The 15,000-nt window shown below is 48.4% G+C and overlaps 1 protein-coding gene across 1 annotated transcript in view; it reads left to right on the plus strand.

Moving 5' to 3' along the window:
• Positions 1-15,000, plus strand: part of LOC135112730 (plexin-B-like) — a 420,239-nt gene that overhangs the window by 222,153 nt on the left and 183,086 nt on the right. Inside the window, 1 exon segment of the mRNA XM_064027486.1 lies at positions 3,021-3,149. Within this exon segment, the coding sequence (XP_063883556.1) occupies positions 3,021-3,149 (129 nt within the window).

Raw genomic sequence — 15,000 nt, forward strand, 5'->3', positions numbered from 1 at the left:
CGCCTTGACTGACTCCCACTGAGATATTATTTTTATTTCATTCATCGCCTCGAATTTTTTTCTCCCTCTCTTTCAGCACGCTGGTCCGGTGAAGGGGATCCAAACCGATGCAGGCAGTGAACCTTTCATAAATGGCTTTAAATGCATTCCTGGCAATCATGTCGGGCATGCATGGCAGGAGGGAGGAGGCTAGGAGGAGAGGGACTAAGAGCAGGAGGAGGAAGGGTTGGAAGAGAAAGACTAGGAGGAGAGAAAGCTGGGAGGAGGGAGGCTAGGAGGAGGAAGACAGGTCTGAGGAGGGCTGAAGGAGGAAGACCAGAGGAGAAGGAGGACTGAAAGGAGAGAAAGCTGGGAGGAGGAAGAAGATTAGGGGGAAGACATGTCGGAGGAGGGCTGAAGTAGGAAGACCAGAGGAGGAGGAAGACTGAGAGGAGAGAAAGCTGGGAGGAAGAAGATTAGGGAGAAGACAGATTGGAGGAGGGCTGAAGGAGGAAGACTAGAGAAGGACGAGTGGGAGCAGAGAAGAGAGGCTACTGAGAAGGGATGCACGGGGAGATGCTGTGCAGAATGTCATGAGAGCGGCGAGCAGGTGGTGTGAGAGAACAGATGGCGCGGTCCTGGGAAGTGGAGCAAAAGGGCAGCTGGTATTGAAGGGAGCGGAGGCGTGCTGTGGCTGGAGTGAGGTTAAGGAGGGGAGGATAGTTCATGATACTGAGTGAGCGCCCCATGTCACCGCTACGTCCCACACAGACAGGTGACGCGACGCTGCTTACCGCCACCTGTCACACATCAGTCGTAATAAAATAATAAGGAGACTGCAAAGGGCCAGTTGATTTGCGCCAGGCAACTATTGAACACTGATATTTTTGCCCTCTGTGACTTGTAAAGGTTATCATTTGATCTGATGTAGGTTTAGAAGGTAACTGAGAGACACTACTGACAATAAGAGTGAATGAATTAAGCTTAGTTCGATTTTCCTCTATTAAATTATACATGACTACTAAAATAAGGAAAAAAAATCGTAGTATTACCTGTTGTTGTTACTTATAGACCTTTTTCGTGTCTTCAGTTAATGTTTCCCTCTATGAAATCATGTAGGACTACTAAAATAAATAAAAAAAAATCATAGCACTCGTATTACCAGTTATCAACACTCACAGATAAGGCACAGAGACACAGAAGGCTGCTATATACACATTACTAACCCGAAGGAGGCGCTGTAGGCTAGATCACCAAGTCACCACTGGGAACGATCTCTCATCTCCCGGGTTTTACATCGTCCTCACTTGGCACCAACCCCGCCGAGCTGACAGGTGTGGCAGGCTACAGGGCAGACGCTTCCCTGGCCGGCCTGTTGTGGGCTGAGTGAGGGGCAGGGAGTGGCATTGGTGGAAGTTATCTAAAGTACTTATATGTCTTGATGCTTATTGGTTCAGTGAGGTGACGCGTGAACATCTTGTCTACTTAAGTTCAGAGAAGGATATCCAGTGAAGGGATTAGAGTTGACATTTGCTCTTAGTCGCTTTACTGAGTTCAGAAATCGACGTTTAATTAAGCGGCTGAATGGAATTTGGATGTTGTTCTGAGCCTTTAATATTTAGGCCGCGGGAAACCTACTCCAGTTTCAGTATCGATGTTCAGTAAAGCGATTGAGGTTCATAATATTTTGTTCTATGTCTCTTTAACTTACTCCATTTCCGAGATCAACATTCAGTAAAGCGATTTGAGTTTAGGTGTTGTGTTCTCAAGTCTTTTTAATCTTCAGTTCGCAGAAAACCTACTGCAATTCTGAGATCGATGTTCAGTAAAGGCTTTGGAGTTTATATGTTGTGTTCTGTGTCTATTTAATCTCTGCGCGGCTGGAAAGCTAACCAGACGTAAAGGATTGAGAGGAAAGGAGGGAAAAGTCTTTGTATATTATCATTATTGTTCTCATATTGCAAAGAGTTTTATTTTCCTCTCCACAAAGCGAGTGTGGGAGGGAAGAGGAAGGAAAGCTACGTATATTAACATTACTATTCTCTTATTGCCGGCACTCAATGTTCTTTTTCCCCCACGCAGCGAATGAGGGAAAGGAAAAAAATACGCATATTAACATTATTGTTCTCTTTTCTTATTCCCGCTATTAAATTATGAAAGGAAAAAAACATTCTTATCATTGCTTTATCTTTTTTCCTTCCACAGAAATAATAAAGGAAGACAGGAGAACGTAATATTTGCATCAACATTATTACTCCTTTCATTTATTTTCTTAATCTCGGCATTAACATATTTGTATTAACTCAAACACGATTACTTTCTTCTTTTACTCTTTCCCTTCCACAAAACTAATGAAGGAAAATAGAAAGGAGGAAAACATATTTATACTGACATTATTATTCCCTCTCTTTGTTCTCCTTTTCAGGCCACTATTTACTAAATCCTCTTAACATTATTTTATCAATTTATTCTGTCTACGTTTTTTTTTCATTAATAAAACTAATAAAGGAAAACAAAAATATAGAAAACATACATTATTATTATTATTACTCCCTTCAGTTCCTTATTCTCAGCTTTTACACGTGTATTTATATAAGCATTACTGTGTTTTATCTTTTTATTCCTTTACACAAAACTAACGAAGGAAAACAGGGAAAGAAAAACACACAAAACAACATTACCGCTCCCTCCTTGCGTTCTCTAGGCACTAAACTTGTATCAAACTTATATCAAATTCAAATCATTGCTCTCAGCTTTTATTTCCCCATCCACAACTCTGATAAAGTAAGACATTAAAAGAAAAACATTATGTACACTCGGCTCCCTACTTGGAACGATTTTTTGCACCTATATTTCTAACGTAAGCGACATGTCAACTCAAAGGATTATAGAAGGTAAATATCATTGACCAGAAGTCGTGATATGTAAATTAAGCCACACTGTTCTCAACCCCACTCCGTACCTCCATCATCAACATTATTACTGCCCCCTTCAATTCCCTTACTTCCAGTCACTAACCGCTCCCTTCCCTCCCTCCACAGGCGCTGCTGGCGGGGCCCGAGGACGCCGCTGAGTACGGGGAAGACGTGATAGACCCCGGCAGCCGCGTCCTTCCTGACATGACCCTGGACAACCCGGGGGCCCACCTCTTCATCCTCACCACGACCAAGGTAAAGTACTGCTCAAGTGATACCCAAGACTTGTACCTCTCTCTCTCTCTCTCTCTCTCTCTCTCTCTCTCTCTCTCTCTCTCTCTCTCTCTCTCTCTCTCTCTCCTACGTAGTTTTCGTGTGGTTTTGATTCGTGTTAGAGAGAGAGAGAGAGAGAGAGAGAGAGAGAGAGAGAGAGAGAGAGAGAGAGAGAGAGAGAGAGAGAGAGAGAGAGAGAGAGGTGATGTAGTAGTGCCGTGGTGTTGTCAGGGACGCCACGCTGTACAGTGAGAAGCTCGGGGTGTATATTGGCTGTTCCTGTTATTTCCCCTCCCCTCTCCTGCCCTCCCCACCCCCTTTTTTTTTTTTTTTCCTGCTGGCACGGCGCGGGTGTCACAAACTGCTCCATAAACAGCGTGCTGGCCTCCCTTCCTCCGGCCTGCACAGAATACGGACTGTCCACACACACACACACACACACACACACACACACACACACACACACACACACACACACACACACACACACACACACAAAGGGACTAATAAAGTGTTGCTAGGGTACCCGTGGTGGTGGTGATGGTGGTGATGATGGTGGTGGTGGTCATTGGAACTATACAGAGCAATGTTCTTCCTCTTCAGCTTCTTCGTTTTCTTGTTTCCGTTTTTTTTTTTTTTTTTGATAAATTTAGTGTTTCTTCCTTTCTTTTTGTGTTGTTAGTGTGGTGAAAGGACAGGGTGTTGTGGTGGTGTAGCGGTGGTAGTGGCAGATGGTGATGGTGATGGTGAGGAGTGGAGCTTTGGGAATGGGATAGTGATGGTGGTGAATGTGTTTGGGATGATAGTGGTGAGGAGTGGAGGTTTGTGAGTGGTAGTGGTGTTGGTGATGGTGGTAGTAGTGATGATGGTGGTGAGTGAAGCTTTGTGAATGAAGGATGTAATAGAGGTGGTAAAGGTTGTAATAATGGTGGGTGGTGAGCTTTGTGAGTGAAGATTGTTAAGGTGGATGGTGATGGTGGTGGTGGTGGTGGTGGTGGTGGTGGTGGTGGTGGTGGTGGTGAGACGCCAGTAAGATTGTATCAGGCAAGCCAAGCCTCGCCCTGGGGAAGAGAGATCTAAATGCTAGTACACATCCCTCCTTCTATCTCTTTCCATTACCCTCATCCACTATTTTCCTCCTCCTCCTCCTCCTCCTCCTCCTCCTCCTCCTCCTCCTCCTCCTCCTCCTCCTCCTCCTCCTCCTCCTCCTCCTCCTCCTCCTCGCATGATAGCCTCGATAATTACGTGAATTTAAATTGCTCGTATTACAGAAAGACGAAAATAATTGTGAATGATAGCCAGACGGGAAGCCGCTCGTGTGTGTGTGTGTGTGTGTGTGTGTGTGTGTGTGTGTGTGTGTGTGTGTGTGTGTGTGTGTGTGTGTGGCTGCAGCGGGTCGGGTTAGACATGAGCGTATTGTTCTCTTGTTTAGTATGATGTCCTGACCACCCCTGGGCCGCTACCTGCCTCTAGAGAGAGAGAGAGAGAGAGAGAGAGAGAGAGAGAGAGAGAGAGAGAGAGAGAGATCTGCCACACACACACACACACACACACACACACACACACACACACACACACACACACACACACACACACACACACACACACACACACACACACATACAAACACTTCATCTCCTTCTTTGCCTTGTATTTCGTGGCACAAGGACCCGCCCTCATCTAGCCATTTGCTATTCCCTGTGTTACTCGCGTGCACACTCGTATTTTACGCCGGATATGACGGCTGGAAAATAAGTACCGAGGCGCCGGAAAATAAGTAGCTTGAGAGGGAAACACTTGGTCCGCCTCCGCCTCCCTCTCCTCCTTCAGAAAACATTAATTCCTAACAGATCTGGGAGCGGCGGAGAGACGCGCCCCATCCATCATCGTTTTTTCCTTCTCTCGCTCCCTCTTTGTGCGCGTCACTTTGTGTATCTGGTGTGTAGGGCGGTAATGCGGGGCGGAGGGGCGGCGGGAAGGCAGCTCCTGTCAGGCCCCGAGGCAGGCTGTCCAGGAGGTGGGGCGCCGCGCCTCTCCACTCGGCGCGTAATGCACCAGCGAGGCGGCGGGAGGAGAAAGGCTAAGTGTTGCTTGAAGAGATACACACCAACGCAAGAAAAGGAAGCTCCATGTTCTTTTGAGTGAGGAGATTTTAATGTGAGGGTTTATGAGGCCGCTCCTCAGACCCTCTTGTGCGCTCAAAGGGGAAATTTTCCGGGCCGCTTTTCGTACCTGGAAGATGGCTTTGCGGTCTGCGCCCCGCCCTGCATCGCGCCGCCTCGCCGGGGCCGCGGCAGGCCAGGTAGGCGGGAGAACGGAAGCCGCCGTGTTTAAGTGGGTCACCAGGAAAGGTGGTGGAGGGATTTGGAGCAGGTGTGCGGCGGTCCCAGGTGCGCAGCGGCTCCTGCGGTCCTTCTGTGGAGGAGACCAGCTGGATATAAGCTGTGGATTACGCGGTCCTTTCCCCAGCCTGGGCTCTCATCCCTCATGCCGCTGGTCAGCCGCTGAGACAAGACACGAAGAGGCGGACCACTATGTGTGTTTGTGTGTGCTTAGTGACCAATCTTCCTTTCCGTCTCCTTCGCCTTCCGCTGCTCATTTCTTCCCCCTTGCTGTTTTCTTTATAAAGCCTCTGCAGCTGCCTGGTTTTCCCTCTGCATCCTCAGAGCGTATGGCGCCTCCTCGTGTTCTTGTGTGTGCCGGCCAAGGCGCCCTTCCTTCTGGCCCTCTAGCTTAGTGTTGTTACTTTTTTCAGCGATATCCATTTCCATCATGTGTTTTTCTCATTTTTTTCTGGCGTGTGTGAGAGGAAGGAGAAAGTTCCCTTGCACCCATCACGTCTTGTTCTTGTTTCATCCTCATCCCATCCTCTTTTCTTCCTGGTCATCTCTCTACCCTCCTCCTCCTCCTCCTCCTCCTCCAGTATTCCATGTGGCTGGTCGCTCCCACCCTCGCCTCGCCTCCCAGCCCTGGCCGCTCCTTATCAGCGTCCCACATCGGGCCCTCGTTTCACTCCCAGAATGTCAAGCTGCCCCGCGTGCTTGGGTCCGTCCAGCGCCCGTCCCTCCGTCCCGGCGTCAAAATTCCTCGATCGAATAATCTTTCTTGTTGACTCGGGAATTTCCATGCGTTGACTGACAGAGGGGGAGTGGATCGTCTCTAGTGGATCGTCGTCTTTATCCTCCTCTTACACCTCCTCCTCCTCCTCCTCCTCCTCCTCCTCCTCCTCCTCTTTGGTTTGTTTAGCCTAAAGGACCCCTGCCTGTGATCGCTGGCCGTGAGTGATTTGCGTCGTGCGTGGCGAGTCCTGGCGAAAGATCAAATCTCCAGACAAACAACAAGGAGGAGGAGGTGGAGGAGGATGGAGAGAAAGAAGAGGCGACGAAGGATGAGGAGGAGGTGGTGGAGGAGGAGGAAAATGGAGAGTAGGAAGAGGAGGAAAATAGAGAAAAGGAAGAGGAAATATAAGAGGAAAAGAAAGGATACAAGGAAGAGGCGACGAAGGAGGAGAGAGAGGCAGTGAGAGTGGTGGGGGTAAGGAGGAGGTGGAGGAGGCCAAGGGTGTGCCGTGCCTTGTAGATTAACTTGGGACGGGCGAGAGGACACGGGCGGGACAAGAAGAGGTTAATTTTATTCAGCGTCTTTTTAGCAGCATAAGTGGGAAATCATGTCAGCAGGATGGAGCTTGGGCGAGGAGGAATTGCTGGGGAGGGAGGGACGGGAGGGGTGTAGGGAAGATAACAGAAGGAAGAGGAGGAGACATAGGAAGAGGAGGAGAGAAAGATATTATCATGAAAGTCTTGTCCTCTCCAGACCTCCCTTGGCCTCTGTTGTTTTAGCCTTGTTCCATCTCCTTGTGTCATCTCTCCCTTCCCTGTCTCACCCCTCATCACTCTAACAGCCCCCTCCCCCTAACTCCACCCCAACACCCACCCTGCACCAGCGAAAGCAAGTGGCTCAGATCATTCCTTCTCGTCTTCTGAAATTGGTTGCCCCGATCTCGATCCTTTGACCCAATCTCTTATACTCATTCAGTCCAGTGGCGTCTCGTGAACCCGTCAGTGTGTCCCCTCAGTCTCCGCCATGTCAAGACTGCAATGTATTCTTCTCCATCTCCTCGGGTCGTCATCAGTGTCGTCCCAGATTCTGTCTTGAGTTTGTCCCTTTCTCTGAGTCGTACCAGTTCCTGATTCTCCTCCTCTTCTTCCTCCTCCTCTTCCTCCTCCTCCTCCTTCTCCTCTTCCTCTTCCTCTTCCTCTTCCTCTTCCTCTTCTTCTTCCTCCTCTTCTCTGATTGTCGCGCTCTGTTTCTCTGTTGTCACTTGTTGCTTAGCGAGAGTAGGATGCTGTTAACATTTGCTGCTTCTTGAGAGAGCGAGAGAGAGAGAGAGAGAGAGAGAGAGAGAGAGAGAGAGAGAGAGAGAGAGAGAGAGAGAGAGAGAGAGAGAGAGAGAATAAATAAATAAAGCTCACACACTCACTTTTTTTTGTTTACTTATAATGTTTTTGAAGATCAACGTTTAGATCGAGACGGGTTTTCCTCCTCCTCCTCCTCCTCCTCCTCGTCCTTCCCCTCCTTCCTTCCTTCCTCAGCAGGATTCAGAATTATTTACCCCAAAGTTTTGTCTTCTGTTCGTTTTGTTCAGTAAAAAGCAAAGTTGTGTTCCTTCGCTGAGAATTTTGAGCTTACAATGTTTTTTATCCCTGAGCTGTAGCGGCGGAGATGGTGGGGCGGTGGAGGTGAGGGTGGTGGTCGTGGTGGCGGCGGCGGCGGCGGCGGTGTGCGTGCCGGCATGCAAACAAACTTACTAAATCAGCAAACTGTTTTATCTTGCATACCCAAATGTAGTCAGACAAGGGAAATTGGCCACGAGCCGAGGCAGACAGACAGACAGACAGACACACAAAGAGAGAGACATAGACAGACACATAGCGAGATCAGTAAGGAACAGACAGACAGACAGATGGACATGGTGATACACAGCAAGATACGAAGGAAAAATAAGACAAGAATGGTAAAAAAAATACAGAAGTATCTTTATTCTTATCCAGTAAATGTGTAAAGTGTACTTTGAAAAAATCAGCGTTCATTTTTGTTTTGTTATTCTTTCCTTACTGCTACTACTACTACTACTACTACTACTACTACTACTACTACTACTACTACTACTACTACTACTACTACTACTGATGACGGAGAATACAGGTCATCACATTACAAAACAACCATCCCTTCGTCAAAACAACCTCCCTTCGTCAGGATATTTCACGACCTCATCTTTCTTCCCATCAAAATCCCACTTCCCATCAAAATCCGCGCCCCAAACCCACAGCTAAGGATCCTGTTATTTCTAAAGGATACTCAAGCTCCTGCCGCAGCCACGTCCTTGTAATTTTAAGGATATTTAAGGTACTCCTCCTGCAGGTGACATAAAGTGGCGCCTGCGTGTGTTGTCTCTCTTCCCGGTGACTTGAGAGCGTTGCCAAATTGACTTTAAAATATTTTGCTGAACACACACACACACACTCTCTCTCTCTCTCTCTCTCTCTCTCTCTCTCTCTCTCTCTCTCTCTCTCTCTCTCTCTCTCTCTCTCTCTCTCTCTCTCGTTCTTTATTCAGTCTTCGTTTCACTCTCCAGTTCTTTTTTTTTGCGTTGTGGTCTTTTGTTGTTTCCAGGGTTTTTAAAAAGTATTCTTTGTGTTATTTTTGTCGGATTTTTTTCCTCCGCGTGTGTCTATTTTCACCGCCTCCTCCTCCTCCTCCTCCTCCTCCTCCTCCTCCTCCTCCTCCTCCTCATCTTGCTTCAAAAAGATAAATAAAGAAATAAGAGAGAGAGAGAGAGAGAGAGAGAGAGAGAGAGAGAGAGAGAGAGAGAGAGAGAGAGAGAGTCAAGTGTTTTGTTGTGCTGAAGATACTTTGGAAGTGTCGAGAGAGAGAGAGAGAGAGATGCTGCAGTCTCTCTCTCTCTCTCTCTCTCTCTCTCTCTCTCTCTCTCTCTCTCTCTCTCTCTCTCTCTCTGGCATCTTACTGTACCTCATCACCCTTCACTCACGTCCCTTCTCTTCAAGCCTTTGACCCACGCCCCTCTCACGCCCTTATGCCACTCTCCCCACCCACGCCCCTTCCTCACGCCCTTCCATCACGGCCATAATCCACCACGCACACCTTCCTCGCGCCCGTCTCGCACGCCCACGCCCATTCATCACGTTTTCTGTTGGACATTCACCTTAAACCCTCAAAGAAAACGGTAATCTCAGAATCATGGTTGTAAAGGTTGTTATACTCGTATGTGGTAGGAATAGTAATGTGTTGTAACGTAGTGGAAGTAATAATAGTCTGTTGTAGGAATAGTTATTTTTACACGTTTTTTTTTTTTTTTTATCTTCTCTCGATAGCTTTTCCCTCCCGAGTGTAAGTTATTTAGGTTTTTTAAGGGTGATTTCAAGACTACTAAGTGTTGATAGCTCGTTTGCCGCGTCGTCGGTGTGGAAGAACACCCTTGAGAGCCTCACTGGTCATATCAGTGGTCTTTGAAAATAGTTTTTAAAGATTAAAGTGTTTAAGAATACCAGGCTTAATAGATGTGTTGCAATATGGCGGAGGTTGGTCTAGATTAGTTCCTGGTCACAGTGGAGTTTTTTGTGTCACGTTTATAACAGTAAGAAGAGTAAATAAAGTAGGAGAGGTTAAGAGAGGAGTAGGATAAGAAATTTAAAGTAGGGAGGAGTAAGAGAAATCACATACGACAGTCGCAATCCAGAATTTTTGCGTAACGTTTTTAATTATGTGATAAGATATATAATTATGAAGGTAAGTTGGGAGGGATGAGACAGTAGCAACAGCATGGCGCAGGCTGTCATGATGCCGTTTGGTTAAGTTAGTTTAAGTTGAGTTAGGTTAGGTTAGGCTAAGTTAGGTAATAATTTGTAACAATGGCAATAAGAGTTAGTAGAGTAAGAGTAAGCATCATTGTGGCGCAGGCTGCTGGATGCCGTTACGTTAGGTTAGGGTAGGTTAAGTTAGATTAAGTTAGATGAGGTTAAGTTTGTAATAGTGATGATGATAAGAGTGAGTAGAATAGGAGTAAAGGAGTAACTATCGGTATGGCGCAGACTGGTGGGTGCCGTTAGGTTAGGTTAAGTTAGGTTAGGTGAAGTTGTGCTAGGTTAGGTTAGGTGAAGTTGGATTAGGTTTGTAATACTGACAATAAGAGTCGGTAGAGTGAGAGTAAGCATCAGTATGGTGTAGGCTGGTGGGTGCCGTCACTGTTGGGCGTCCATGACCACAATCTGGCCGCAATCCCGCAGTTTCCCTGGAGGCGGCGCGGCGCTGCTCCTCGCCCGATGATTGATAAATGAGAGACAGTTTTCCGAGTGGGCAGGCGAGTTGATTGATTGAGGGTTGACAGCTTATGGACTGTGGACACACGGTCGGAATATTGGCAGTAATGGCCCGCTTTTTGTGTGGAGGCGCCCTGGGCATCGGAATAGAGGGGCGGGAGGGACCGGAGATGGAGATGGAGGAAGGTGTGGTTGGTGGTGGTGTGGGGATGTGGTGGTGTAGGGATGTGGTGTGTGGTGGGCTGGTCCTGGGTTATTATGGGAAGTGGGCAGGATGTTGTGGGTATGGATGGCTACGGGTGGGTATGCGTGGGTATGGGAAGCCCTGGAGGGTATATATGTAAGGGAATGGTGGAGGTTATGGAGGTCTGTTTGAAGACTGTCTGTTTATGGAGGTCTGTTTGAATGGGGAAGGAAGGAAGGAAGGAAGGTTATGCTAGAGAAGGTACTGGGATGAAGGAAAGCAGATGTGGGGATGTAGACGTCCAGTGGGGTACGTAGCGGGGAGTTGAAGCCCCTAGGAAACCCAGAGGAAGCCCAGAAGAAACCCTAAGGAAGAGCAGAGGAAGCCCAGTGTCCCATTCATTTGTAAATGGTGCCTGTGGTGGTGGTCGTGAAGTGTAATTGTTCTCAGGATGTTGTTATTGCCTGTCATTGCTTCGTTCTTTTCTAATTACGCCCGTGTGTGTGTGTGTGTGTGTGTGTGTGTGTGTGTGTGTGTGTGTGTGTGTGTGTGTGTGTGTGTGTGTGTGTGTGTGTGTCCGTCCGTCCGTCCCTCCCCCTCCTCCCCGCGGCATGGTGGCAGAATCCATAAAATATCAGCTTAGGGTTGTTGGCTGACAGATCCCTTCTACTCCAGCCTCGTCTCACCGTGTATAGTTAAGATCACGTCTCTCTCTCTCTCTCTCTCTCTCTCTCTCTCTCTCTCTCTCTCTCTCTCTCTCTCTCTCTCTCTCTCTCTCTCTCTCTCTCTCTCTCTCTCTCTCTCTCTCTCTCTCTATAAGGATACCTCCCCGCCCTCCACGTCCCCGCCTCATCCTCCGTCTGTTCCTTGACGCGGACCGAGCGTACCATTTCAAGAGGTTGTCGCCGCCACAATGAAGGCGGAGTGCCGCGCCGCCACGATTTGTCAGGCGGGAGAGAATGGTACGGGCAGTAATTATCCAGGCATTGATGGATCCTAAAGAACTTCCCCCGTGAATACATCAACATTTTTTTCCACCGAGGCGAGGGAAGAGCGCGGCGACAAAAGGCGGCTGTAAAAAAGGGACTCAGGATTCAGTAAGTCACCTCGACACAAAGACAACATTGTGCCAGTCGCGCCCGGGGAAGAATAGTCCATGATGAAGCGACTGACGGACTACGGCGAGGGAGACTGACTGACTAGCAGGGAGGGGCGAGGGGCAGACAGGACCTGGGGACTGGGACAGGAGCCTCTAGGGGACTTAGCACTGGGGACAAGCACTGAAGGGAAGGAGGGGAGAAGGAGAGGAGGACCCTGGCAGTGAATGAAGACTGGACACTTGATGGGACAGAGACGAGGGGCGTGATGGGTGCCTGAACGATGCCCGGAGAGTGAGACGTGGCGTGTGAGTTTATTTACAGCACCATTCCCTCAGCGAACCGTCAGGGCGCCAAACAGACTCCAGCACCGTCAGGAAGAGGAGGAGAGGGAGTAAGAAGGTATACAGACGCCGCCCTCCGCAACTTTTCCTGTTAGACGCCCAGCTAAGCCGATTTTTGTGAGCCCCTTTTGTTCGTCCTCACGCGGCGGGGATTCTCTCGACGCTTCCGACAAGTAAAAGAGGATTTAAAAATGTTAATTAGCCACCATCCTCCGCCCTACCCCCGCCCATCACTCGAATCCACCCACAGCACGCCCGCCCGCCCGCCCGCCCGCCCGCCCGCCCGCCCGCCCTTTCTTCCCTCGTATAGATAGAGTACGAATGAAAGACGAAGACAGAGACAAAGAGAGACAGGAAATAAGGGGAGCTGAGACAAAGAGGAGCAAGGAAACAAGGGGAGGTGAAGTGGAAAGAGGTTTTGGAGTATAAGTGAGGGGAGTAAGAGGGGACAGGAGTAATAGGAGAGAGTCGCGGTGGTGAGTGTGGCGGTGTTGCGGCCGAGGGGAAGGGGAGACCGAGGCGTGAGGTGGTGCAGGTCAGAACCGAGAGGAGAAAGTTTGAGGGGAAGAGACGCCACGGGAGGGGGAAAAATTAAACGGCTGGAGGAGAAAAACAACAACAAAATGCCAGGAAGTGTGTGTGTGTGTGTGTGTGTGTGTGTGTGTGTGTGTGTGTGTGTGTGTGTGTGTGTGTGTGTGTGTGTGTGTTAAAAAGGGGAAAAATTTTAAACACCCAACATAAACACAACTTAAGATAATTACACGGAAAATTTATAAACAAGATTAAAATTACTGTTTAACATCATGCTCTCCTTCATGTACTACTTGAGGCTACTCTGAGAATACTCCCCCTCTTCCTCCTCTTTGTAGCAGCATCATTTAACGCCAAGGACTTCACCTTTCGCTCCTTTAATGTGGTTTAGAGAGAGAGAGAGAGAGAGAGAGAGAGAGAGAGAGAGAGAGAGAGAGAGAGAGAGAGAGAGAGAGAGAGCGGTAACTCACTTGTCCCCGATGACCTAAGACTACAAAAAATAAAATTAGGGAGAGAAAGAGAAAGGAAAAAAAATCATTAAGACATTCCTTTAATATATATATTTTCCCTCTCTCTCTCTCTCTCTCTCTCTCTCTCTCTCTCTCTCTCTCTCTCTCTCTCTCTCTCTCTCTCTCTCTCTCTCTCTCTCTCTCTCTCTCTCTCTCGCGTTGTCCATTTTTGTTGGCCATTTTTCCTTCTCTTTTCGCTCCGTTTTTTCCTTCCTTTCCCGTCCAATTTTCCTCATGAATGGGCGGCAAGACAGTGCTGGGCAGCCGCTGCTCATGTCCATCAGAGCTTTTTTCCCTCTCCTTTCTTCCTCCCTTCCTCTCCTGTCTCCTCCACACCCTCCTCTCCCTCCATCCCTTCTACCTTCCCTTCCTCCTTCCCTTCCTGTCTCTTCGCCACTCTCCTCCCTACAGAACCTCCCTCCTTTCCCTCCCTCCCTCCCTCCCTGTCTCTTATGCCCGGCTTCGTGATCTTCATTTCTTGACAGGAGGAAAGAAGCTGCGGGGGAAGGAGGGAGAGAGGAAGTGGGAAAGAGAGAGGGAGGGAGTGGGAGTGAGAGGGACAGGGAGGGGCTGCGTCTGTTCTTGTGCTATGTAGGGAAGAAAAGGAAGGAAAGAGGGAGAGAAGGAAGACAGGAAGGAAGGCTTGTCTGCCTCCTCTCTCCACTAACAATGATGTTTCGTTTCAAAGGAATTACAGTTCCTAGTTTTTTCTCCTTTTTTTCTTCTTAAAGTGATTTGCTCCCGTTTTTTGTTCTCGTGCGGCTGACAGGAATATCACTTTATTTGATTCATTTGTCTTTTCTTTCTCTCGAGTCCAGTACGTGACTGAGCGATTCGATTAAGTCCGCGTGGTGAGGAAAGAAGCGAGGGAGAAAAGTAACATTTTTTATGTCCTTTTCTAAAACCCCGGACTGATGGCTGTTTTCTTTAAGGGATTAAGAAAATTTTGCATGTTTTTTTCTTCTTAAGTGTGTGTGTGTGTGTGTGTGTGTGTGTGTGTGGTCGGAGGAAGACAAGAGAAGAGAGGAAGTGTTTTCGAAAAAGGAATTGGGGAGTAAAAGTTTCACCGCAGGAAGAAGAAAGAAAAAGAAGAACTGTTTTCTGAAAGGCATTAAGGAGAGGAGAGAAAGTTTTCATACATGAAGAGGAATTGTTTTTCTTAAAGACTTCAGGAGTTTTTTCCTTTTTAATTCCGAGAAGAGTAATTGTTTTTCTGGAAGGCGCTGAAGAGTAATTTTTTTCCCGACAAGAAGAGGAACTGTTTTTCCTGAAGAGAGAGAGACTTGAGAGTAGCGGTGGTGAGATGGGGGGAGGAGGTAGCAGTGGTGAGGTGGACGTGGGGAATGTTAGTAGCAGCAGTGAGGTGGGCTGGGGGGAGAGGCAGTAGTGGTGAGGGGGAAGAGGTTGCAGTTGTTGTGAGGTTGGGGTGTTAAGAGACAAAACTCACTTTTATTCACCCACCACAGGCCGCCCATGCACCGCCAAGTGGCCTGCTCTCCTTCCTCCCCCCTCCCTACCCCCTTGATCGCCCGACGTGTGTTCCCGGGAGGCAGCAAATATTTGGGTTTTCACTCCACTCTGAGGCGCTGCTCCGGGTTTGTGTCCACACGCGGCGGAGGCTGGGGACTGCAGGGAGAAGGGCTGATGGGGGCTGGGGAGGGCTGGTGGAGGCCTCTTGAAGCTGGTAAAGGCTGCTAGGAGGAGGTTGTTGGGGGTTTCCGGGGGCTGGTGGAGTTGATGGGGCTGAGAAAAGCAGGGTAGTACTTGTTGTAGGTTGTGGGGTGAAGGGAGGAGTGTTACTGGGGCCTGGTGGGGACAGAGAGAGGCA

This window comes from Scylla paramamosain, chromosome 24 (assembly GCF_035594125.1).
Source record: "Scylla paramamosain isolate STU-SP2022 chromosome 24, ASM3559412v1, whole genome shotgun sequence".
Lineage (NCBI taxonomy): Eukaryota > Metazoa > Arthropoda > Malacostraca > Decapoda > Portunidae > Scylla > Scylla paramamosain.